This window comes from Phoenix dactylifera, chromosome 3 (genome assembly GCF_051530095.1).
Source record: "Phoenix dactylifera cultivar Ajwa chromosome 3, Ajwa_hap1_PhDact_Kaust_v1.1, whole genome shotgun sequence".
NCBI lineage: Eukaryota > Viridiplantae > Streptophyta > Magnoliopsida > Arecales > Arecaceae > Phoenix > Phoenix dactylifera.
Window position 1 is genome coordinate 12,962,124 of NC_143192.1, and position 24,529 is coordinate 12,986,652.

The 24,529-nt window shown below is 38.5% G+C and overlaps 1 protein-coding gene across 1 annotated transcript in view; it reads left to right on the forward strand.

Annotated features, from left to right (window-relative positions):
• LOC103699922 (ent-copalyl diphosphate synthase 1-like) overlaps window positions 1-10,590 on the forward strand; it is a 41,400-nt gene extending 30,810 nt beyond the window's left edge. The window contains exons 10-15 of the mRNA XM_039117289.3: window positions 7,486-7,601; window positions 7,686-7,784; window positions 7,875-8,123; window positions 9,014-9,152; window positions 9,275-9,484; window positions 10,166-10,590. Coding sequence (XP_038973217.3) covers window positions 7,486-7,601; window positions 7,686-7,784; window positions 7,875-8,123; window positions 9,014-9,152; window positions 9,275-9,484; window positions 10,166-10,399 — 1,047 coding nt within the window. The 3' untranslated portion in view covers window positions 10,400-10,590. The remainder of the gene's footprint in view (window positions 1-7,485; window positions 7,602-7,685; window positions 7,785-7,874; window positions 8,124-9,013; window positions 9,153-9,274; window positions 9,485-10,165) is intronic.
• The last annotated feature ends 13,939 nt before the right edge of the window (window positions 10,591-24,529 follow it).

Here is a 24,529-nt window from a genome sequence, read left to right on the forward strand (position 1 = left end):
GCTAAAAATAGAAATGTACTTATACCCTGCATAGTGGGCTAAAAAACTATACTTAAATCCTATGGAGTAGGCCAAAATATCGCACTTATACCTTGCCGAGTAGGCCAGAATACCGCATTTATATTCTATAGTGGGGGCACAAGCAGAATCAATGAGCTCAATAATAGTTAGAGTGCCAATGTCTAACTTCCAATTAGCAAGGTTCAAAATATAGTCAAGCTGAGAGTTCAAATCTGATACATATCAAGGTTATTTTTATAAAATAACATATATATTATAATTCAATCAAAATATGCATATACAATGTAAGATCAGTAAACAATAGTAGATAATATTATTCTGAATTACATATCTATTTTTTAATTTAAAACCCCATATCATAACATTCATAAATCAAATATAAATCGATTAACAATTTATTGGATGTAAAAATAAAAAACCTAGGAAAGGCGAATCATTACTTACCTTATACGAATAACGAGCAGACAATTTAGCTAATTCTAAAATTCTCCTTTAGAACCTAATATCCAAAATTATATTATTATTTTATTAAAATTTAATCACGATTAATTTAAGAATAAAAAATTCAAATCCTGATACCCCCACAGGATTGACTAAGGGGAAGTGCCTGACACTCCAGTCAGTCTGATCAAAATGGAATTCATCTGACCATGCTCAAATTAGGATAAAGGTCGTTTAGTAGAGGTCGATTGACCAATTCTAACAGTATCTAGAAAGGGCTAAGGTGGAGTTGGCGTGCCGCCCGCCGACCATGGATCAGGGCCCTTCATAAGATTGTTCAAAAATTATGGAGAGAGGTACCATACTGGATCCAACATCTCTAGAGAGAGAGTACAAAGTAAAAGATGAGTAGAGAGAAATAAGAGAAAAATGAAAAAAAAAGAAGAAAAATAAAAGAGAAAGGAAGCTTCTCTCTCTCTAACCAAGAAAGAGGGTGGCTGTGGGTGGTGCCCGAGGTCAAGGACCCACGGTCATCCACTATGGACGGCAGCCGATGGTAACCGACGACTGGTGGCAAGGAAAAATCCTCCTAAAATAGGGATTCCGCTCCTTTATCTCAAGAAATCAAGATATCGTGGTGGTACGAACTCTGAGCAAGGCTGCAGGCCACTGCGTAGGAACAGAAGGAGGCCTCAACGATGAGAACCGGTGGCAGAACCTGCTGAAATTGGAAAAAAAGGGGTTGGTTTCCGAAAATAGAGGAAATAGGGCATCGCCCTTTTTTTGCCAAAAATCCAGCGATCTTTGGCCGAAAACAAGCCTCTAAGGGGTTCGGAAGAAAGAGGAGAGGAGTAGCTTAAAGGTGGCAGGATTCTTAGCAATTTTTTGGCGACGATTGGCCATAGCCACGGTGCGAGGGTGATCGATGCTCAAAGAGAAAAATCAAAAAAAAAAAGCCGGTGATGAACTTTGATAGAGGTCGGTTCTTCAATGAGGGTAAGAGAGGAGCCATGGAGGGCCTCTAAATAGGCATGGTCGTAACTAGAATCCATCTTAGAGTCGGATTCCGTCCGACCATCCTAGGAGGAAGAAGACTCCCATCGGGAGTCTTCTTTTTTCTAGTTACGTGCGCAACACATGTCAATTTTTTTCCTTCATTGGGCCAAACTAATTGGGCCGGTCAAGTGGAGTGGGCCCAATTTACTGGTTCTTACAGAAAGCCACTAACGCTTTCTTCTCCTCTCCATGGAAAGGCCCTTCTTATTTTATCAATTCTATTGATGCCTCATTTAGGCAACTTGAAAATAGACATGTAGTATAAAGGTAATGCAATCAAAATAGAATTAATTAATATTAGTCTGCCACCCCAAGATAAGAGTCTACCTTTCTAAGAAGCCAATCTCGAATTGATCTTGTCAATGAGTGGCAACCACCACTGCTTAGGCAACTTTTTGTCACAGAGGGGCAGACCCAAGTTAGAAAAAAAAATAACTTTTTGTTTACAATTCATCCAATACGCATACATCAAAGCCACCCTATCTTCGATATTTATACATAGAATAGAGCTCTTATAAAAGTTGATTTTTAGACCAAATACTTCTTAAAAAGATAAGAGGATTGCTTTAGCAGCCACTACACTCTCCTTCTTCCGAGCACAAAATGGCAGTATATCATCAACAAATTGCAAACTTTTGCTTCCACTAAATTTTTGCTTATTTTCCATTCCTCCAATTAGACTGAGTGCACCAGCTTGCTTGAGAAGTGTAGCTAACACATCCACAACAATAATGAAAAGAGCAGGAGAGAGCGGGTCACCTTGCCCGTAGCCCCTACCTATACTTGATCCATCTTCTAGGTCTACCGTTTATAAGAAGAGCAACTGAAGCTGAAGATAAAATACTGCGCACCCAAGTAATCCACTTGCTAGGAAAACGTCCAGCTTGGAGATCTACAAAAATAAAACTCCAATTTATCTTATCAAATGCCTTCTAGAAGTCCAATTTACATAGAACACATTTTTGCTTCTTTTTCTTACAATAGAAGATCATTTCATGGACGCTAAGAAAATTCTCTAAAATGTATTGGCCTTTAACAAAGCATATTGGCATTGATCAATTAAAGAGGGGCGAAACTTTGCCAAGAGCCCTGCAAGCATCTTAGAAATAATTTTGTAAAGACCATTGAGGAGGCTGATTGGTTTGAGATCACGTGCAGCGAGTGCACCTTCCTTTTTTGATATGAGTGAAATGACAACAAAGTTCAGTCTGGTCTTGTCAACTGCACCTCTATGAAACCCCACTATTAATACCATAATGTTATTTTTTATAAGATCCTAGCATTTCTGAAAGAATGAGAAAGAGAATCCATCTAGCCTAGGGGCTTTCAACCCATTAAATGAAAAGACTGGAGTATTGACCTCTTTTAGTGTGAATTGGTCATCCAATTCACCTAGATTCACCCAACAATCACTATATTTACTAATATATTAATTATTAATATATTCTATAAAATATATTTATTAGTCCTATAATCCTATAAAGATATATTAATTATTATTATATAATTAATGTTTTTATTTATACTTATAATATATTATTTTTAATAGTAATAAATATTTTGATTAGGAAAATAAGATAAATAGAAGTAAGATATTAAATAGTTCCATTGTATAAATATAAAGCACAATAATATGTTTCTACAATAACTTAAAATTGTTATTCAATAATAATATGATTAATAGATTAATAATATATTATAATATAATATATATCATAAATATAATATGTTAATATAGTATTATATATAATATTGATATAATATATTGTATTAGGAGGCTAACGAAGTTTGGTAAGGTCGACTAAGTTTGACACAATCAATAACAAATCAATCAATGGTCTTATAATTATTCTAACATCTCCCCTCAAACTCAAGGTGATAAAGTGGACACCAACTTGAGTTTGGAAACGAAAGATCGAAAGATGCTAGGAGGATGAGCTTTGGTGAAGACATCTACAAGCTGATTAGTCGAAGCAACAGGACAAAGACGAAGAGTGCCCTCTTGTAAATGATGACGCACAAAATGACAATCAATCTCAATATGTTTGGTGCGCTCATGGAAGACATCATTGTGAGCAATCTGAATGGCACTATGACTGTTGCAATAAATATGAGTGCTCGACTACTGAGGTACACCCATATCCTATAGAAGCCAACGAAGCCAAAGAAGTTCGGAAGTAGTATCAATAAGGGCTCGATGCTCAGCCTCAGTGCTAGAGCAAACAACAACCATCTGCTTCTTGCTTCACCAAGAGATGAGAGAATCACCTAATAGAAAAAGAAAACCAATGGTAGAGTAGCGATCAATAGGGTCACCGGCCCAATTAGTGTCAAAATAAACCTGTAATATCAGGGACAAGCGAGAAGAAAAATGAAGTCCATGAAACAAGGTACCCTTTACATAACGTAAGATGCGAAGAACAGTTGCATAGTGAACAGAACGTGGAGCCATCATAAATTGGCTAACAAGATGTACAACATAGGTAATATCTGGTCTAGTAACAGTAAGATAAATGAGGCTCCCAACAAGTTGTTGGTAAAGGGTAGCGTCTGAAAGGAGCTTCCCATCTATAGCACGGGGCTTCATGTTGGACTCTAAGGGACTGTCAGCTATCTTGCAATCAGTAAGACCAGCACAAGAAAGGAGATCAAAGGCATACTTGGCCTGGGTGCGATAATTTAGTTGTGGAAGTAAGAAGAGAGGAATCAGAGGTCACATGGTTACAACAAATAGAGTCAAGATACCAAAATTGGTTACCTAAGGTGGTAGTTAGAGCTGAAGAGAGATTGGCCTTAAATAGAACCTGATGGATAAGGATTTCAACCTCTACAGTAGAGAAAGATATAGTTCAGGTAGAACGGTCTACAGATGAATCATCCAAAGATTCTGAAGGAGCAGCAACAATAGTCTTTGGAAAAGAAACTCTCTAGCCAGAATATTTCGGACGTTTCCTACACTCGTTGATCTTATGACACCACTTCTTACAGTAGTTGCATTGAATAGTAAGGGTAGAAGATGTGGGCCGAGTAGGAGGTGCAGAAGGAGTGGCCAGAACTGGCTCTGAGATAGGCAACCTCATAGTGGAAAACCTGGTCTCTTCAAAAATGAGCTCACTCAGCACACTCTCTAGAGTCGACAAGGGAGAACGATGCAATAAAGCAGCACGAGTGCTTTCAAAGTCATTCCTGATAGCAATCAAAAACTGAACCAAACGCATACCTTCTCGATATGCCATAAACTTCTTGACATCTTCAGGATCAGTCAGTTCGGGCTCACACAAAAAGAGTTGATCCCAAACATAATTCATCTAAAAATAGAAATCAGTAATAGACTTACCTGGCTCCTGTCACATGCGATGAAGTTTGGTGAAATGTTGATACGGTTGAGAGAGGTCGGCTTTGTTATACTAATGTGCCAGTAGATCCCATGCATCTTTGGCATTCTCAATCTTGTTAAGAGTATTGCTAATGGAGACAACACTTGTGTTAGAAAACCAGGAAATGATTCTAAAGTGTGCGCTTTTCCAGTTAGCGAGATGGTTGTCAAAAATATCTTGTAGCTCTTTCTCTTCTTTCTCGGGTTTGTGCGCGGCGCTAGTAACAAATCCTCAAAGACGATATCCGCGAAGCTACATGTGCATAGCATTGAACCATGCATTGTAGTTCGAGCTATCAAGAATGAGAGAGATGGGTTGAGTCACTTCTTTGGTGTTGGAAAGATTTTGGATCATGATTTGGAAAAGTTAACGTCGAAAAGATCGCTGAAAAAGGTGGTTACTTATGTCGAAAAAAACATGCCAATAATGACATGACGTCCACTCCATGCTTGGCGTGGAAGGCCCCGGGCCAATAGAAGGCCCCGGGAGGTGAAGAGAGAGAGAGAGAGAGAGGGAGGGAGGGAGGGAGGAAGGGAAGTTTCTTGGGTCTGACCAAAAGGAGGCAAAGGCCCCATATAAAACAAGAATAGGAGCTGGCTACGAGTCTTCCCCCTTGATGGAAGGGAGGTGGAGAGTTTCCTGGCCTGCAGAGGGGAAATTTAGGAAGTTGGGGATGGTAGTTTTGTTTTGGATGGAGAGAGAGAGAGAGAGAGAGAGGAGGGATTTGGTTGGCTTGATACACGCCTGAAGCCTCTCTTATCTTTCATCCCTTCTCTTTTTTGGTTTTGGTCTTGGTTTTCCTTCCCTCACATTACTCCTGATCCAGCTGGGCCATCAGGAAGAAAGAGGGATTGGAAATGGACTTCTTGGAGGGTGGAGATTCTTTTAATTTTCTCCTCTCGGTTTCTTCTCCCCTCTTGGGTGGTAGAGAGAGAGGGAGGGAGGGGGTTGAATCGCTGCTGTGCTGTGATGTTGCGGTTGCTGCTTGGGTACTCACTTGAAGGGGAGATGGTGGGATGGGACTTTTATTAATTAGATGGAGTCAATTTCCCATAATGCCTCTACTTTCTCTTATAGAGAGGTTCCTTCCTGGACAAATTCTTTTCTTTACCTTGACCATGAAGTGCCATGGGATGACCTTTTGTGCTCTTGCTTGGCATGATAAACAATATTGCCAAGCATTATCTCAGTTATTTAATCAGTTTCATGGCCTTTCTTTTAGGATAATTACTTTTCTGTACTTCCATTCAAAAATAATATCATTTTTTTAAATATTTTATACTTATTAAAAAAATTTATTATTAAAAAAAAAGAGACCTCATTCATTGGATTCGCCTTAGGCCTCCAAATGTATTGGGCCGCCCCTGGCTGTGCTCCTGAAGCCTCCGCCGCCTGTAGCCGAAGCGCAGAGAGGAAGAAGAGAGCGCAAGCCTTCCGATCCAGATGGGGAAGACTCATGGTATGAGAGCTGCTCGCAGAGGCGGACCGCAAACGGAAGACAGAGGGGCACGAGGCGTTGCGAGACCGGGCTTTTCCCTCGTCTCGGGAGCCACCGGAAACAGAGAAAACCCCCATGGGAACAGGAGGGCCGCGGGAAGAGAAGACAACCACGTGAGCAACCGCGGGAAGAACAGGACACCACCTTTTTTTTTTTTCTTTTGTTTTCGGCTTAGGAATAGTGCCTTAGAAGAGAGGACACACAACCCAAACCCCTAATTTCTCCGCGCAAAAGCCTCTCACTGATTTTTCTTTTTTTTTCTTTTTTTTTTCCTCGGCTTGAGAGAGAAAACACACCCAAATAAAACCCCTCGACGCATGTGAAGTGTTAGGAGAAGTTGACGGCCACGACACACATGTGGGGCTGACGTGCGGGAGCGCAGGCGCTCGGAGACGGAGACTTCGCTTGACCACAAAATTTTTAAAGATAGCCGATTTGAGGCTTTAAACTCTGATACCATGCTGAAAAAAAAAAAAAGAAAAAAAGTTATATTTTTATATATATATTACAATGTACAAGAGGAACCTTTATATAATACTAGAAGGCAGACGAAGTTTAGTAAGATTTATTAAGTTTGGCACAATCAATCGCAAATCAATTAAGATGAAGTTTGGTAAGACCGATTAAGTTTGGCACGATCAATCACAAATCAATCAATGGTCCTATAATAATTCTAACAGAGTTTGTCTCCACATTTCTATTTTTATAACTATTTTTATTTTTGTTACATTGTCCTGTTCTAACCTAATCTCTATTAGCTGATGTAATTTTTTTTTTTATTCCGCTGTAAAAAGTGGGTGACCTCTTTTTTTCGTTTGCAGAGTTGAAAAATTCTTTTCTCGGTTCTTTGCTGTAGTGATTTTATCCTTTTTTTTTTTTTTTTTTTTTTTTTTTTTTTTCTTTTTAGAAGTACCGGATCATAGGAGCCGGTCTTTCAGTAGAATAGTCGGCCAGTCTCCCCATTTTATCCTTGGAAATTCCTAGATTGGGACCGGATCTTTCAGGAGAATAGTTGACTACTCCATATTTGTGTCATTAATTAAGAGATGGGTGTAGTTGCTTACTGGTGTCAGAATCCATTAACTCGCGCAGGTGGGGTATGCACTGGACTTTCCCTGGTACGCCAGCCTACCACGCATAGAGACGAGGTTGTACATCGAGCATTACGGAGGTGCAGATGTCGTTTGGATTGGCAAGACCCTCTACAGGTAAGGAAAAAAAAGCGACTTACAGAATTGGCTACTTATCACTGCTTGAAACCTGATGGCTCATACGGGTGATGGTGGTTGCAGGATGCCACGCGTGAACAACGATGTGTATCTGGAGCTTGCCAAGTCCGACTTCAACCGATGCCAGGCACTCCATCAGGTGGAGTGGGAAGGCCTTCAGAAGTGAGTAAAATTTTATTTTCCTTTTAATTACAGGACGAGAATACTATTAGTCATGTCTCATGCGGGGAGATAATGTATGAATGGGTTCAGGTGGTGCGAGGAGAGCGGCCTGGCGAAGCATGGGGTGCGAGCGGGCGGCGCGCTCACGGCCTATTTTCTGGCAGCAGCGTGCATATTCGAACCGGACCGGGCGGCGGAGAGGCTGGCATGGGCTCGGACCGCCATCGTCGCCGACGCCATCTCTTCGTACTTCCGCAACGAGTCGTGTTCAGTTGAAATGAGGCAGGCCTTCATCCACGACTTCCTCGATGGAGGACGCAACGACCAAAGCACTACCAGGTATGATGCAGTACCATAGTGCCGTGGGAAAAAGAGCAGCGTTGCTTTGAGAGAGAGAGAACAAAGATCCATTCGGTACAAATCGTCTTTGGCACTCTTGGGAGCTCTACTTATAATTTACATGCGTCACTGGAGATGAAAAAAAATACCTAGCCCCGTTTGGCAAGCTACCGGCGATAATATATATATAATATAATATAATATATATATATATATATATATTAATACATAAATATATAATATAGTATAATATTATTATAATATAATATAATATTATTATAATATAGTAATATAATATTGTATACTATACCATGATAATATAACATAATTTAATATTATATAACATAATATATTAATGTATTATGATATAATGTAATATAATATTATATTTATAGTATAATACAATAATAAAGATACAAAATACTATAATTATTATTATTATATATTAATATTACTATTTTCTATAATTATTATATTTTATTATTAAAGTTTCTCCAAAAATCTATTTTAGCTTTCTCACAAAGCTAAAACAGCTTTCCGATTATTTTACCAAACACCCTTATTCCATCTAAAAGTGCTTTCTGGCCCTCCAAAAGCTATGCCAAATGGGACTTTAATAGTCAATTCATGCAAAGCCGACTTGTGTATGAAGTTGTGTTTCCCTTGTATTTCCCGTTTGAAGTGACATTTTTTTTGGATTTCTCTAGTGACAATCAAGATAAAAACAGGCATGTTCTCACATCCCTCACTTGCACTATTTCACATTTGGTTTCTAACAAAATCAAGAAAAATAAAATGGGGGAGTGAAACTATGTATATTATTTTTTCTTAATAGCTAGGTGCATGGCACATGCCAAACACCAGTATAATTACAATTATAATGGATGCAGGTTGGGATGGAAGAGGAGCGGACTAGAAAGCCAAGAAGAGGTGGTGGGCCCAATACTCTTGCAGTTGCACGACCGCATCGCGTCTGACGCGCTATCGGCTAACCAAGGAAACCACGTCGTTCACCACTTGAGAGAAGCCGTGAGCATTCCTTTTTCTTTCTTAAAATAAAAACCTTCATACGTGCCATCAAAGCCAACAATGGAGGATCTGACTTCGGATCGCTTCTCTTTTTTTTTTGGCTGTCTGTTGTCTTCTGGCAGTGGGCTGAGTGGCTGCTGACGTGGAAGCACAAGAACGAGGGAACACACGTGCGGGAGGAGACCGGGTTGCTGTTGGTCCGCACTGTGGAGATCTGCGCTAGCCAGTCCAGTTCGGTCGAGCCAGCGATGGCTGGCTCGGAGTTCGACTGGCTGGCCAGGCTCACCTCCTCCGTCTGTCGCCGGCTCCAACACCGCATGCTACTTCAGCAGGTAGGCTTCATCATTATGCCTTCCGTAAGCTGCCCATCCTATATGTTGTCTGCTTTTTTTCTCCCTTCTTTATCATCTCATGCTACAAATTAAAAGGTTTAGTTCAACTTAAATTGTTTATGCTTTAATTGATGATGGATGACCAAATAAGGTGAGACATAATGCAATACAGGGCTTTATCTATCTCGTGATGCAAACTAGGGAGGGATTATAGTTCAATTGTACATCATCTGTGCACTGTTTAATGAAGATGATCAAGCAAGACGATACATATAATGCAAGTGGGTGCACGTCTATTTAATCATCCATCGTAAATAAGCTCATACTCCTTACCCACCTACTCTTTCAAACTAGAGATGTTTGAGGTGGGACCAATGTCAACAGGCTAAGCCTTCACTTGAACTCCTTTGATTTCCCTTTGGGATGATTGATCCTTCATTAGATTAACTTCAGTTGCTCAACATTCTTGGTTTCTCCCATGGTGTGGTTAGCCCACACAAATCTTTTTTACGAAGGAGATTAGCCCTCAATCTTTTGGTATCTGGTAATCAGTGTATGCATTTGGAATACTTACAAGGGCTTTAAGTTTGAGGTGTCATTTGGAAACAGTGTTGTTCGTTGTTTTGCATGATTCTTTCAGTAAGTTGTGAGTTGACAAGGATTTTATACCCATCTGACCAGGGCACCCCAAAGAACTTAGCTACATCCGAGGAGGACAAGACAATAGAAGCAGAAATGCAAGAGTTAGCACAATGCGTGCTTCAGAGATCTCCTAGCCTCAGCAGCCAAACCAAGCAGACGTTCCTTACCGTCGCAAAAAGTTTCTACTATGCTGCCCACTGCCCATCTGCTGCTCTCAACCATCACATCTCCAAGGTTCTCTTCGAGCCTGTAGCTCAATCTGGCTGCAAGTAAGATCAAGTTCAGTTCATCAGGATGTAAAGAAGTCGTTGTTATCAATGTTCTATCACAACAAAATTCGTGTACGCGCTGAATTACAGCTAGTAGAGACATTTCATCCTTTAAAATGGTATTAAACATGTAATTTCTATGAGAAAGATAACAACTTTTCGTAGATGGATATGATCAAAAATTTTTATTGAGAACAGTCTTGCCTCCCCTCCCCCTTCCCTAGAGTAAAATCTAGGTTTCACCCATGAATTCAAACCTTATTCTTGGCTTGTACGATACAAGGCAGTACAGCCGATATAGGTCACCATTTGAATCCTAGGACTGATAATGTAAGACATTGGCAATGGTTAACTAGGGTGTGCATTCTTTAGCCATGTACTACATGTTAACCGAATAATAGTGAAAAAATTTCAAGAGTTAGCTAAAGTTAGAGAACAAATAAGAAGCAACGTGGTGCATGGTATCAAATTATAGTAGTATAGAGACAAAAGCTCTTGCATCGAATGTACCAAAAGGTTAATCCCATAAAAGGAAACAAAATGATTTGCTTGGACATGTTGAGACAATTACCGCAAACCACATAATGTGGATACGATATTGCAAAAAGGAGTCAATATCAAAAGATTATGAGAAGTCGAAAGGACAAAAAAATAAAAAAAATTAGCGACATACACACACACACACACACACACACACACATATATATATATATATATATATATATATATATATATATATATATATATATATATATATATATATATATATATATATATATAGACACATACATATATATAGATAAGTAATGCAGGATGAATTGGGTATGTTTATGTCTCTGTGTGTAGATTATTGGTTTGCTGACTAGATCTCCACCCGCACAGACTCGAACAAGTAGGAAGGCAAACTCAACCCGTCTTCATTGAGATCAGTTGTTGGCCCAATAATTTTGGGGAAATAACTTTGCGGGTTAGAAGAAACTTGACTTGGAACTAGATTTTTTGGATGTATTTGGTTGGATGGCAACTTTTTTATGCATGTTTAGCTGCCAAAGGATTTGAATCAAACAATTTTTCATCCATGTCACTATCTTGTTTCTCCCTCTTTCCTTCTTAATATTCCAGCTTCTATCTCATGTGACTTTTGTAACGTTGTCCATGAAATTGCAATACGACAAAAGCAAAAAAAAAAGAAAAAGAAACATATTTACACTGTTCATCCTAGAAGATAATCCAATTCGTCTAACATGGAACTTCTCCAAAGCAGTTCCCTGCCTGCACTTTTTCCAAAAACCACAAATTATTCATCCAATTTCTTCCAACACAATCATCTAATGCAAGCTTCAAGAAGCATTCCCCTCCAAAACATTTCCCAATCAGATATTACCAGCATGGTAACATGGCATAAAAATGGTCAAAATAAAGAATGAAGAGGTTGCTAATGCACCTTACCCTAAATTCCCTCCAACCCCTTATCCACATCCATCCCTCTGAAAAAGAAAGCCAAAGGGAAAAAAAGGTTTCGAGTTAACCCATCAAACTTGCCAAATACAGGTGGCATCACATGGCCTTTTTTTTAATACAAGCATAACATGGCTTTTAATGATAATTTTGGCCTCAATCTCCTGAACCTCAAATTTAAGACCTTAATGCATGGTTTTTAATGACCCAACGAATCTTCTCGAGACTCTGTTTGCATGAGAAATTATCGGTTAGACCATGTCCACCAGCTGAGCGATGGACCAGTCTAACCAGAAAGCAAGATGCATAATCATGGACAAAGAAGAAAGAGGAAGAAAAAAACAGAAGCTGAAGAAAAAATTATTGGTTAAACCAGGGCCAACACTGAGCTAGTGATCCTATCCAACTATAAACAAACATGGTGAAATATGAAGACGGAAAAAAATGAAGGAAAAAAAATTCTTCATTGCAATAGCATCATTGGTCTTGTCGCAGATGTCAAGCATGAATGCTTGGCCGACCTCTCGCTGCTCGGACTCATCGTTGCGCATCAGTGGAGACGTCTCACGTTCTGCTAAGAGAAAACTGCTTTCTGCCTTTCTTCTGTAGGAGACGACTCATGCTTCGAGGAGTCGACTCGCACTCTGGCACTTTCAACCTTATTTCAGTCTTTCGGCTGGAGATGTCTCGTCTCAGCAAGGAGTCGACTCGGGAGCATGCCAATTGAACCTCTTTGTACTAGAAACGTCTCGTGACTTGTGGGAGACGTCTCGTGGACTATCCATTTGTAAAATATAGTTCAACACTTCTCCCTACTTAACTCAAAACCTCTAAAATCTTTTCTAATAAATTTATCATTATATTTTGTGATGAGAGCACAAAAGTGCGACCTACATATCACTAAAATTAGTGTTATTGCTAACCGATAATAATAAATTCACTAGATTAATATTATATTTGGGTTTGACACAGATTATCATAAATTAGAGATGAAATGTATATTGAGTACAAATTTGACTTCAGAAGGATCCCTTCCCAGATCTGACCCGGTTGAAGATCGAGTCGGGTCCGAGTCGGGGTCGGGTCCGAATCGGGTCCAATTTATTTGTGCTTTTGGGAAAGAATTTTGGGCAAATCTAATTTGACCATATCATAACTATGAGGTGCTGGGTGACCCATGACTTGAAAGACTTGCAATTGACCTCCAGTCAGAACAGATGACCCATGACGAACTAAGTCCGTCCGTCTGCAAGCCAAATTTCATATCACACTATTTTTTCTCTATATGACTAATTGGACGGAACTTGGTGTCTCCCAGCTTCCCTCTCAGGAGGGCAAAGAAAGTCCCAGACCTTCTTCCAAAATCCAATTCCATTGCAGAAACTGGCACATGACCTCAGCAGCCGTCCACGAAGCTTGTGCCCGTGATCAACGTCCCAGCCGCTCGTGAAGCCCCTGTGATCGCGTCTGCCTTCTTCTTCCATCCCGTCGATCCAGCAGCCAGCCAGCCCCTCTTCCAAGCCTCCCAAATCGGCAAGTTGCTTCCATCCCACCTCTACACGCACGGATCCACGTCCTCTCGGAATCCCAGCCTCAGCCTGCGCCTCCTTCCTTCCGCCCGTCGATCCTGCGGCATCAGCCTCCTTCTCGGAATCACAGCAGCCTCCTCCGCCTCAGCCCGCATCTCCTTCTGTTTGTGATCAAGGAACCGCAGCCAACGTCCTTCCTGAATCAGCATCCACCGTGTCCGTGGTCAATCTCCTCCACGATCTGCCCAGCCACGGCATCCTCGCATCCGGATCAGCGCCTCCATTCCGGAGACCCAATCCCATCAATCAGCACCCCAGAAGTTCCCTCTTCCGCATCTGCAATCGGCCGCCCGTGATTCCTCCCCTAATTTCAGCACCTCGCGACTATAAGAGGAGGGGTGGAGAGGCCATCAAGGAGGAGGAAGAGAGCTCGGTTTTGGGTGGTAGTCGGCTGGCCCAAAGAGGAGAGAAGAAGAAACAGAGCATTGCTCTGTTCTTGGGAAGAAGAAAGAAATAAAAAAAATTATGTTTTATGTTGAAGTTCCACCGTGGGAGAGACAGGGAGAAGAGAAGTGATTTGTTTTTCTTTCTTTGTTTTCTTTATGTTTTATTTTGTAGAAGGAGGAAGCATTAGGCTTCCAATCTTCATTTTACTTTTGTAATTGTTCTTTTATGCAATCCATTAATTTTTCTTTTATGCAATTCATGTTTTAGGTTAAGTTTAATTCCTGCAGTTTATTTTATGCATTCTAGAATTCTTGTTTTAGTTGCAACATATGAAATTTTCTTTCATTCAGTCTATGTTCTAGGCTTCGATCTTCTTAGTTTCATCCATTTTAATTTATGCCAAAACTCTTATTTGATTAATTAAATAAATGCTTTTCGAATCTAAGTACCTTTCTTTCTGTTAATTTCAATTAGAAAATATTCAACATCTCCAACGTAATATTTTTCTTTCGTTATTCAAAAATTGATTTCAAATCGAAGTGAATGTTCTAATTTTTATACAACTCCAATCGCCTCTCTGTGGATCGATCTCTTACGATCGCTATTCTTCGAGTAGAACAGGTAAGAGTTAAATTAATTTAAAATTTGTCTGTCGGTTCTAACAACGATCTGTTTAGCCTATTTTTAGGTAGACAGGAACCGGACGAACAAAATTTTGGTGCCGTTGCCGGGGAGGCAAATCGAGAAGCAAGAACGATCACGAAGATCAAATCAGATTTTGGATGCCCGGAGTGAACGCACTTCGGTAGTAAGTTTTTATTTTTATTTTTATTAGTTTTTTTTATTTTGATAATTTCTAGTTAACAATTTCGTAGTTATTAAATTCTAAAATTTGAAATTCGAAATTTAAAATTCAAAAAAAAATAAAATTGAAAAAAATAAAACAATTCCAAAATTTAAAAATTCAAAAAAAATTTAAATTCAAAATTTGAATTCTGAGATTCGAAATTTGAAATTTAAATTAAAAATTAATTAATTAAATCAAAAAAAATTATTATTTTTGCTAGTAATTGATAGGGTGCAATCCTCCGAGGTTATCATACCTCTATTGGGGCTCCTCACGGAGTAATCTCCAGAGCTTATTTAACGGGCATTCGGAGATTGACTGACGCATAAAGATTGTGTTTAGTTTACATTCAAGTTATTGTTATATAAAAATTAAAAAAAATATAATTAAAATAAAAAATAAAAAAATAGTAAAAAAAATTGCTTGCTCATTTAATCAGTACAACCTAATGACATTGCATAAACTTTAAAAAATTATTGATTATTTGCTGCATCAAGCATTGCATAAAATATTTTAAGGGCAAAACCCATTAAAAAGATAAGGTCGGAAAGTCATTACCTGTCCTTAGCCTAAAAATCACCACCTTGCATACATATCCTAAGCCAAATTAAATTAAAATCAATTAGACGTTGGCCTTAGGATTTTCGAGCTCAATTAGGCTCTTGGAAAGAAGCGGCTGAAAGCCACTCCAGTGAGGATTTAGTAATTGGTGATGTCTAGGAAAGTTACAACAGTGAGAACTGTTACGGGTATTGTGGTATCGGTGTATCCCTTCTGGCACCACCACACACCCCGGGACTTTTCTGGTCACTGGTTACTGGATTGCTTAACTGGTAAGCTCAAGCTTAATCTGAAAGGAGGATTAGGAGCTGTCTAATCTAGAGAGAACTTCAGAATTTTTTTTAACCTGATAAATCTCTGCGCAACTAGATTTAAGAAGCTACTAAACCTCACTTAATTCTAAGACTAATAGGATCAAATTGTTGTGTGGTGTTGGTTGTGGTCATCTGTGTCTAGCCCTTCTCTTCTCTTAGGATTTCGTTCATTATAGGAGTCAAATCTAATGAATTGTTGATAATGTATGCATGGTAGAAGGTCATTAAGGGATAAGTTAACCCCATTTGATCCTGAGATTGACAGAACTTTTTATCACAACCTGCGAACTATAAACCAACCGTCAATCTCTACAATAGGTGAACATATTAGAACTTTGAATGAGTTGTTCGCACCCGCATCCGCTAGTCCCCCTACTTGCATAGTATTACTAATTAATAATGTAGCCCAATTCGAGATTCGGGCTGCGACAATAAACATGTTACCCAAGTTTCATGGGTTCGAGAGTGAACAATCCTACATTCATCTAAACAAATTTTTGACAATTTGTCAAACATTTAGAAATCAAAACTTAGATGAAGAGGATATTAAATTAAGGTTGTTTCTCATGACTTTAGAGGATCGTGCCGCTGCATGGCTGTATTCTCTTGCTTCTAATTCCATCACATCATGGGAACAACTATCTAGAAAGTTCATGGCTAAATTCTATCCCATGGTAAAAACTGAAAAAATTAAGGATGCCATAAGAACTTTTAGAGAAAAATCTGAGGAGGAATTTTTCCAACTTTGGAAAAGATTTCATGATCTTTTGGTAAAGTGCCCGCATCATGAGCTTGACAAGGCTGATCTAGTATATTTCTTTTATAAAGGACTAACTCCGGCACATAGAAACATGATTGAGTCCATGCACAAGGGTAGGTTCATGAACCAAACCCCAGATCAAGCCTATGAATTTCTTGTTGACTTAGCTGAAAATGCCCAAAATTGGAGTAGCTATGGTGAAGAAGTAAATAGAGATGAGTTCGGATCTAGAAAACCAGGTAATTATGAAATGATAGCAGATCCAGAACTCAAAAATGTCATGTCCTATCTTGTGACTAGAATGAACAACTTAAGCAAAAAATTTGATGCTTTCACTGTTTCCACTAGCTCGAGTTCATACAAAGAGTTAAATCCCATCATAAAAGTGGATCACGAGTCACATAGTTTATGTATCTTGTGTAACAGTTCTGAGCATCTAGTGGAGTGTTGTCTTAGTTTACCCAACATTAAGGCTGAGCAGGCAAATGCTCTAAACTCATATAGTGCCTTCAAGAAGCCCACTCCCAATTCATTCAGCCCAGTCTACCACCCTGATAATAGGTTCCACCCAAATTTCTCATGCAAACAGAATGAACCTATTCAGCATCAAGGTGGTCCACCAAGTTTTCAGAATAATTTCCCTAGGATAGATCCATCACAAATGAACCAACCATTGGTTCCATCTGTACCTCCTTATAATGCCCCAATCCCACAGCAACCTTCACAATTAGAAACCATGATGGCTAATATGATGAAACAACAACAAGATTTTATCAAGCAACAACAACAGACCAATACAGCCCAAGCCCAGACTAACCAATTTCATGCGCAAGCGATTGCAAAACTTGAGATTAGTCTAAGCCAAATAGCAAACTCTCTAGGGTATAGAAAGAAATATGAATTACCTAGTCAACCAGTGCCTAACTCTAGTAGACAGCAAAATCAAGGTCAGAGAGGTCAGTATCAAATCGATTCTAATGAAAATCCGACCTATGAAGTTCAGGCAATTACCACTTTAAGATCTGGCAAGCAAGTGGACAATAAAGTCCAACTTCCTGAACATGAAAAAGAAAATAAAAATGAATCCGATAAGGACCCTATTCAGAAGAGGGGTCAAGAACAAGATAAATCAGACAACAAGGAAGAACCCATAGAAACATACAAACCTAAGGTTTCCTTTCCCAGTAGACTTCAGGACTCCAAGAAACAATCTAACTTTGATGAAATAATGGAAGTCTTTAAAACTGTTCAAATAAATGTACCTTTTTTCGATGCCATACGATAAATTCCCTCCTATACAAAATTCTTGAAAGACCTCACCACGGTCAAAAAAAAAACCAGCATTCCTAGGCAAGCTGTTATAGCTGCACAAGCCTCATCTCTCATTCAACAACAGATTGTCTCGAAATTCAAAGACCCTGGTTGCCCCACCATTGAAATAAAAATAGGAGAGACGATCATCCAGAGAGCCCTATTAGATTTAGGAGCCAGTGTGAACCTACTTCCCTACAATGTGTACCAAAAGTTAGGTTCGGAGGAATTAAAGCCCACAAATATTATCCTTTCCTTAGCAGATAGGACGGTGAAGTATCCCAAGGAGATTGTAGAGGATGTAATAGTGAAGGTAAATGAGTTTTACTATCCTGTGGACTTCGTTATCCTTGAGACCGAATCTGTAATACATCCAGACAATCACACACCTATAATTTTAGGTAGACCCTTCTTAGCCACAGCAAATGCGGTGATCAATTATCGAAATGGGATGCTGAAGTTATCTTTTGGCAACATGAAAATCGAGCTTAATGTCTTCAACATAAGTAAATAACCACCAGACGACAAAGAAATCAATAAAGTTGACATGATTGAAAGTTTGGTTCAGAAGACTTTCTTACAAACTTATAATAAGGACCCTTTAGAGGCTTACCTTGCCCATTCCGATGGGGTCGAGCATGCGCTCCCTAATTCTGTTTCCCTCATGAGCATAGATCGTCATCAGCCAACTATTCTTCCTCGGACTCTTCCAAAACCATTCTTAGATAATGATTGAAAAAAAAAATGAATCCACATTTTGTCTGGCTGAAGACATAAAACTTAGCGCTCTGGAAGGCAACCCAACATATAAATATTATAAAAAATAATAAAAAAATAATAAAATAATAATTATTATTTTAAAAAAAATTTACTAACATGCAGGTTTGGAGGTTTTTGGCCCCAATTATCACTTTACTCACCCATATCAGGTAACTTCTCCTCTGTTCTATTACTGCTTTAAATTTTCTTTAACATTGAGGACAATGTTAGATTTAGGTATGGGGGTGAGAATATTTTTGATTTTTTATGCCAAAAAAAATTAAAATTAAAATTTTTAAAAAAAGAAGTTCAAATTTTTAACTCAAACTCTAATCTTTTTGGCTGTACAAACTAGGAATTGCTTTGACAATATCTTTGAGTTAAGAAATATGATAGCAGTTCTAGCTTGAGTTTTCGTCCCACCTATCTTCTGCTAACATGATACAAGATGATTTAGCACCAACACGTAAGTACATGAATAGTGGGGTATGTATACTTGCAACTAATATGAATACTTTTAATCTTCGGAATAATTTAAAGTTATATGTGTGATGAACACCCTAATCAAAAAAGAAAAAAAAAAGAGAAAGATAAAATAAAATAAAAATAATGAGTTTATTTTAAGTCTTCTCACTGAGTAATCGGGTCTCTTGCCTGGCAAGCAGCTAGTGTTCGCGTAAAAAGGTGAGAATGATTGAGATTAAACTCTGAGTGACTAATTTGGCCTTGAAGCCTAGTTAACTTGAGTTATTAAGCCTGTTAGGGTGTCTCTACATCTAGTGCCCTGAGCCATCTGGATCGGGAGTCATTGGCCTAATACTCGCTACATTGGTCAGCTAGAAAGCTTAATAAGGCTAGATATTGCACAAGTCATTCTTTTTAGCATTCAGTCTGATAAAAAAATAATAAATAAATAAATAAATATGGGATGTTCATTACCATTTAACTATAGAAAGTCTTGAAAATTAGAGTGATCATGTGGAAGTAAGTGAAAGCCACTCATTTATATGATACTATCTTGCACCTCACTACATCCTTGACTTGTTAGCAGATAGATGGGGAGTAATGGAACTTGGGTAAGAGTCTGCTTAAATATGATAGCAATAAGTCTTTATTATCCTTGCAATTCTAAGTTCATATAATAATACTTGTTCAAATTTTGAGTTAAACATTAGAAATCCCTGACTAATGAAGTTTGTGGGTAACTTCACTGCAAACCCTCACGAGACAACACTCGTCCACTACGGTAACCTAGGGGTTTAAAGGCTTGTTGCACGTGCTAAGTGCAATCGTGACTCCCTACAAAAATGGGTACATATCTTAGTTTGTGTATTTAAATTTAATTTAAAAAAAAAGAGAGAGAGAGAAAAAAAAAATCATAAGTTAGACTACATCTTTTTGTGCCCTCATTTTATCGTTTGCTTGTTAATTGCTAGAGACTAGCAATAAGCTAGTTGGGGGGTGTGATGAGAGCACAAAAGTGCGACCTACATATCACTAAAATTAGTGTTATTGCTAACCGATAATAAATAAATTCACTAGATTAATATTATATTTGGGTTTGACACAGATTATCATAAATTAGAGATAAAATGCACATTGAGTACAAATTTGACTTTAGAAGGATCCCTTTCCAGATCCGACCCGATTGAAGATCGAGTCGGGTCCGAGTCGGGGTTGGATCCGAATCGGATCCAATTTCTTTGTGCTTTTGGGAAAGAATTTTGGGCAAATCTAATTTGACCATATCATAACTATGAGGTGCTGGGTGACCCATGACTTGAAAGACTTGCAATTGACCTCCAGTCAGAACAGATGACCCATGACGAACTAAGTCTGTCCGTCTGCAAGCCAAATTTCATATCACACTATTTTTTCTCTATATGACTAATTGGACGGAACTTGGTGTCTCCCAGCTCCCCTCTCAGGAGGGCAAAGAAAGTCCCAGACCTTCTTCCAAAATCCAATTCCATTGCAGAAACTGGCACATGACCCCAGCAGCCGTCCACGAAGCTTGCGCCCATGATCAACGTCCCAGCCGCTCGTGAAGCCCCTATGATCGCGTCTACCTTCTTCTTCCATCCCGTCGATCCAGCAGCCAGCCAGCCCCTCTTCCAAGCCTCCCAAATCGGCAAGTTGCTTCCATCCCGCCTCTACACGCACGGATCCACGTCCTCTCGAAATCCTAGCCTCAGCTTGCGCCTCCTTCCTTCCGCCCGTCGATCCCGCGGCATCAGCCTCCTTCTCAGAATCACAGCAGCCTCCTCCGCCTCAGCCCGCATCTCCTTCCGTTTGTGATCAAGGAACCGCAGCCAACATCCTTCCCGAATCAGCATCCACCGCGTCCGTGGTCAATCTCCTCCACGATCCGCCCAGCCACGACATCCTCGCATCCGGATCAGTGCCTCCATTCCGGAGACCCAATCCCATCAAACAGCATCCCGGACGTTCCCTCTTCCGCATCTGCAATCGGCCGCCCGTGATTCCTCCCCTAATTTCAGCACCTCGCGACTATAAGAGGAGGGGTGGAGAGGCCATCGAGGAGGAGGAAGAGAGCTCGGTTTTGGGTGGTAGTTGGCTGGCCCAAAGAGAAGAGAAGAAGAAACAGAGCATTGCTCTATTCTTGGGAAGAAGAAAGAAATAAAAAAATTATGTTTTATGTTAAAGTTCCACCGTGGGAGAGAGAGGGAGAAGAGAAGTGATTTGTTTTTCTTCCTTTGTTTTCTTTATGTTTTATTTTGTAGAAGGAGGAAGCATTAGGCTTCCAATCTTCATTTTACTTTTGTAATTGTTCTTTTATGCAATCCATTAATTTTTCTTTTATGCAATTCATGTTTTAGGTTTAGTTTAATTCCTGCAGTTTATTTTATGCATTCTAGAATTTTTGTTTTAGTTGCAATATATGAAATTTTCTTTCATTCAGTCTATGTTTCAGGCTTCGATCTTCTTAGTTTCATCCATTTTAATTTATGCCAAAATTCTTCTTTGATTAATTAAATAAATGCTTTTTGAATCTAAGTACCTTTCTTTTTGTTAATTTCAATTAGAAAATATTCAACATCTCCAACGTAATATTTTTCTTTCATTATTCAAAAATCGATTTCAAATCGGAGTGAACGTTCTAATTTTTATGCAACTCCAATCGCCTCTCTGTGGATCGACCTCTTACGACCGCTATTCTTCGAGTAGAACAGGTAAGAGTTAAATTAATTTAAACTTTGTTTGTCGGTTCTAACAACGATCTGTTTAGCCTATTTTTAGATAGACAGGAACCGGACGAACATTTCTCCTGAAACACTAACTTAAATTTATTAGTATAATAAGAAATATACTCAAGTATTTTGGGCTCATCAAAATCAAGTAAGGGATCAACAACATGCCACCTCACCTAACAGTTATTGGCGACACATAAAACGATGAGTGTACAACTCTTGTATAATGCTTCTCAAGCAAGTTGTAGCGCTATCTAGTCTCTAAGTCATGAAGGCTTCACCTAATAGTTATTGATCTCATTCCTTAGTTAAGTCAGATCCACCGTATAACCACAGAAGCAAAGCTGTCATTGGGTCCCTCACCTAACAGTTATTGGGCTCAACCCCATCTTTACCCTACAACATCTCATGCTAATAGAGTGGACTTCAAAGGGTCATTACACCGTCGCAATCAAAATTTATTAAGCAATACAAGCTTAAACTAAACCATCTGCCAAACACAATCACTAATTTAAGTAATAGTGATACAAGCCTTGGATTGAATATAAGAGACCATCTATTTTACATTCCTTCTTTTTATCATTCTCAAATAGAATGAAAGAAATTATTGTTTGCAATCTCATGCCCACTAGTTTGAGATTTATACGCACCGATTTCATTTTCTGCGTAAACTTGTTAGACTGAACGACAATTGCCCTAATCTCATGTCTACCCTTCTTTTAAACAAGTGACAAGATTATCTTAGTACAAGGGTAGCAAGAGAGGTTGTCTATGGAGTGCCTGAGTGTATGCAGCCTTCCAAATCATAAGAAGTGGCTCTTATAAGCATAAGATAACCATACATCATTGGAGTGAAAACTTGCTGCATTTTGGCAATGCACTAAAGGTTTTAAATCTAGGGAGAACAAGGATAGTAGAAGCTTGCAACAATCCTAACACTTCAAATTCTGATGTCCATTGCTACATAAATTATTTTGTTGGTGATCAACATATGTTAATGCTAAACTTAGTGGTTGAGCTTGTAAATGTAGAATGATAACAAGAAATACAAATGAAAGATTGCATTTTCCGCAATGGAATGAAAGAAACAGGCATGACTTTGCCGCACAAGAGCCATCAATTACTGAATTTACAAACACTGATACAAAGATAGACTCCAGCTTATGGGGAATAAGGCCTTACAAATCAAGCAATGATTGTCTAGGAAGTTTATTTTCGTTCCTTCACTGAAGTTTCTTTATGGAACAGTACTTTGATAATTATGTATTGCTCCTTGTAATGAATTTTATTACATAAATGATGAATTTAGAGGCTATCTTATGGTGAATCATGATTACTTAAATTGTTCATATTTTCAAAATAAAAGGGTGATACATGCATAAGACGAGCTAAAGCATCTTGTGTAGGAAAAGACATAGAGATGATAGAATTTTTGTATATTTATGGTGACGAGCCAAAGCATCCCATAAATTTTAGAACGCTTTAATTTAGTCAATAAGGAGTCTTTTATCCCCATCTCATGAAATTAAATACTTGCATCATACATGATGACCCGGCCCCAAAGGAAAGTCATTATATAAGGTTGATGATGGAATGAAATAATATTATTAGTATGATATTTAAGTTGAAATCTTATTGCTCAAAGGCCTTGAATTCTCTATTTATTATCATACTTAATGCATTTGTTTTATCATAAAAGGGTAAATCATGTAAGGTTAATTTTGATTTGCTCACTAAATTACAAATATGGGTTAGTAATTTAGATAAGGTTTTAGCATGATTGTAGCATACATATTGATCGTAAGCAAATATTTTGTAGCTTTATTTTCGACAATTTTTTCTCAATCCACATCAAGTATCCCAATACTTAGTGGTTCAAACTTCTCAGAATGGAAAGAAAAACTGACATTTATTTTACGGTGCATGGATATTGATTTGGCACTTCATGAGGACATGCCACCTATCCCTATAGAAGAAGCTATGCTAGAAGAGAAAAATTTGTATAAGAGGTGGGAGCAGTCAAACCGCTTAAGTCATACAAAATTTTATCTTTAGAAAGATTAGGAGCTCAATTTCTGATTGCAAAACTACAAATGAATCCTTAACAGCAGTAGAGGAGCAATTTGTGCATTCAAAGAAAGCCCTTGCCAGCACTCTAATTTCAAGATTTGCTTCCTTAAAGTATAATGATAATGGTGGCATACACGAGCATATTATGAAATTATGTGACATCGCTGCCCAAAAATCATTGGAAGTAGACATGTCTGAGACTTTTCTTATATACTTTGTTCTCAATTCTCAACCTATGGAAATGCACCATTTAAGATCTCATTCAACACACATATAGATAAATGGACTACGAATCAACTTCTAGTCATGTGTGCTAATGAGGAATAGAGAATAAAGCAAGAGAGGCAAGAAGGCATTCATCTCACCTTTCATAAGGAAAAAGGATATAAGAAAGCTGGTGGTACCGGTTATCATATTTCTGTCAAGAAGAAGAAAATGAAAGTCTCAGCCAAAGTAACTGACAAAAGGCAAATAAAGTGCTTCTTCTATAGAAAATAGAGACATTTAAAAAACGACTGCACCAAGTACAAGACATGGCTGAAGAAAAAAGGTGCTTTTCTTTTCTTGGTGTGTTATGAATCAAATTTTGTTGATGTACCTCATAACATATCGTGGATTGACTCCGGTGCTACTATCCATATATGTAAAACTTTGCAGAAATTGTTGAACAAAAGAATTCCAACAAAAAGTGAACGGATCACCATTGTAAAAAATAAGATGCGTTCACATGTTGAAGCTGTTGGAACATTCAAATTAACCTTGAAAACTGGTCACAATTTATACCTAGAAAATATCTTTTATGTACCTAAATTTTCTAGAAATCCAATATATGTTTCTAAATTTGTTTTTTTTGTATACACTGTTTC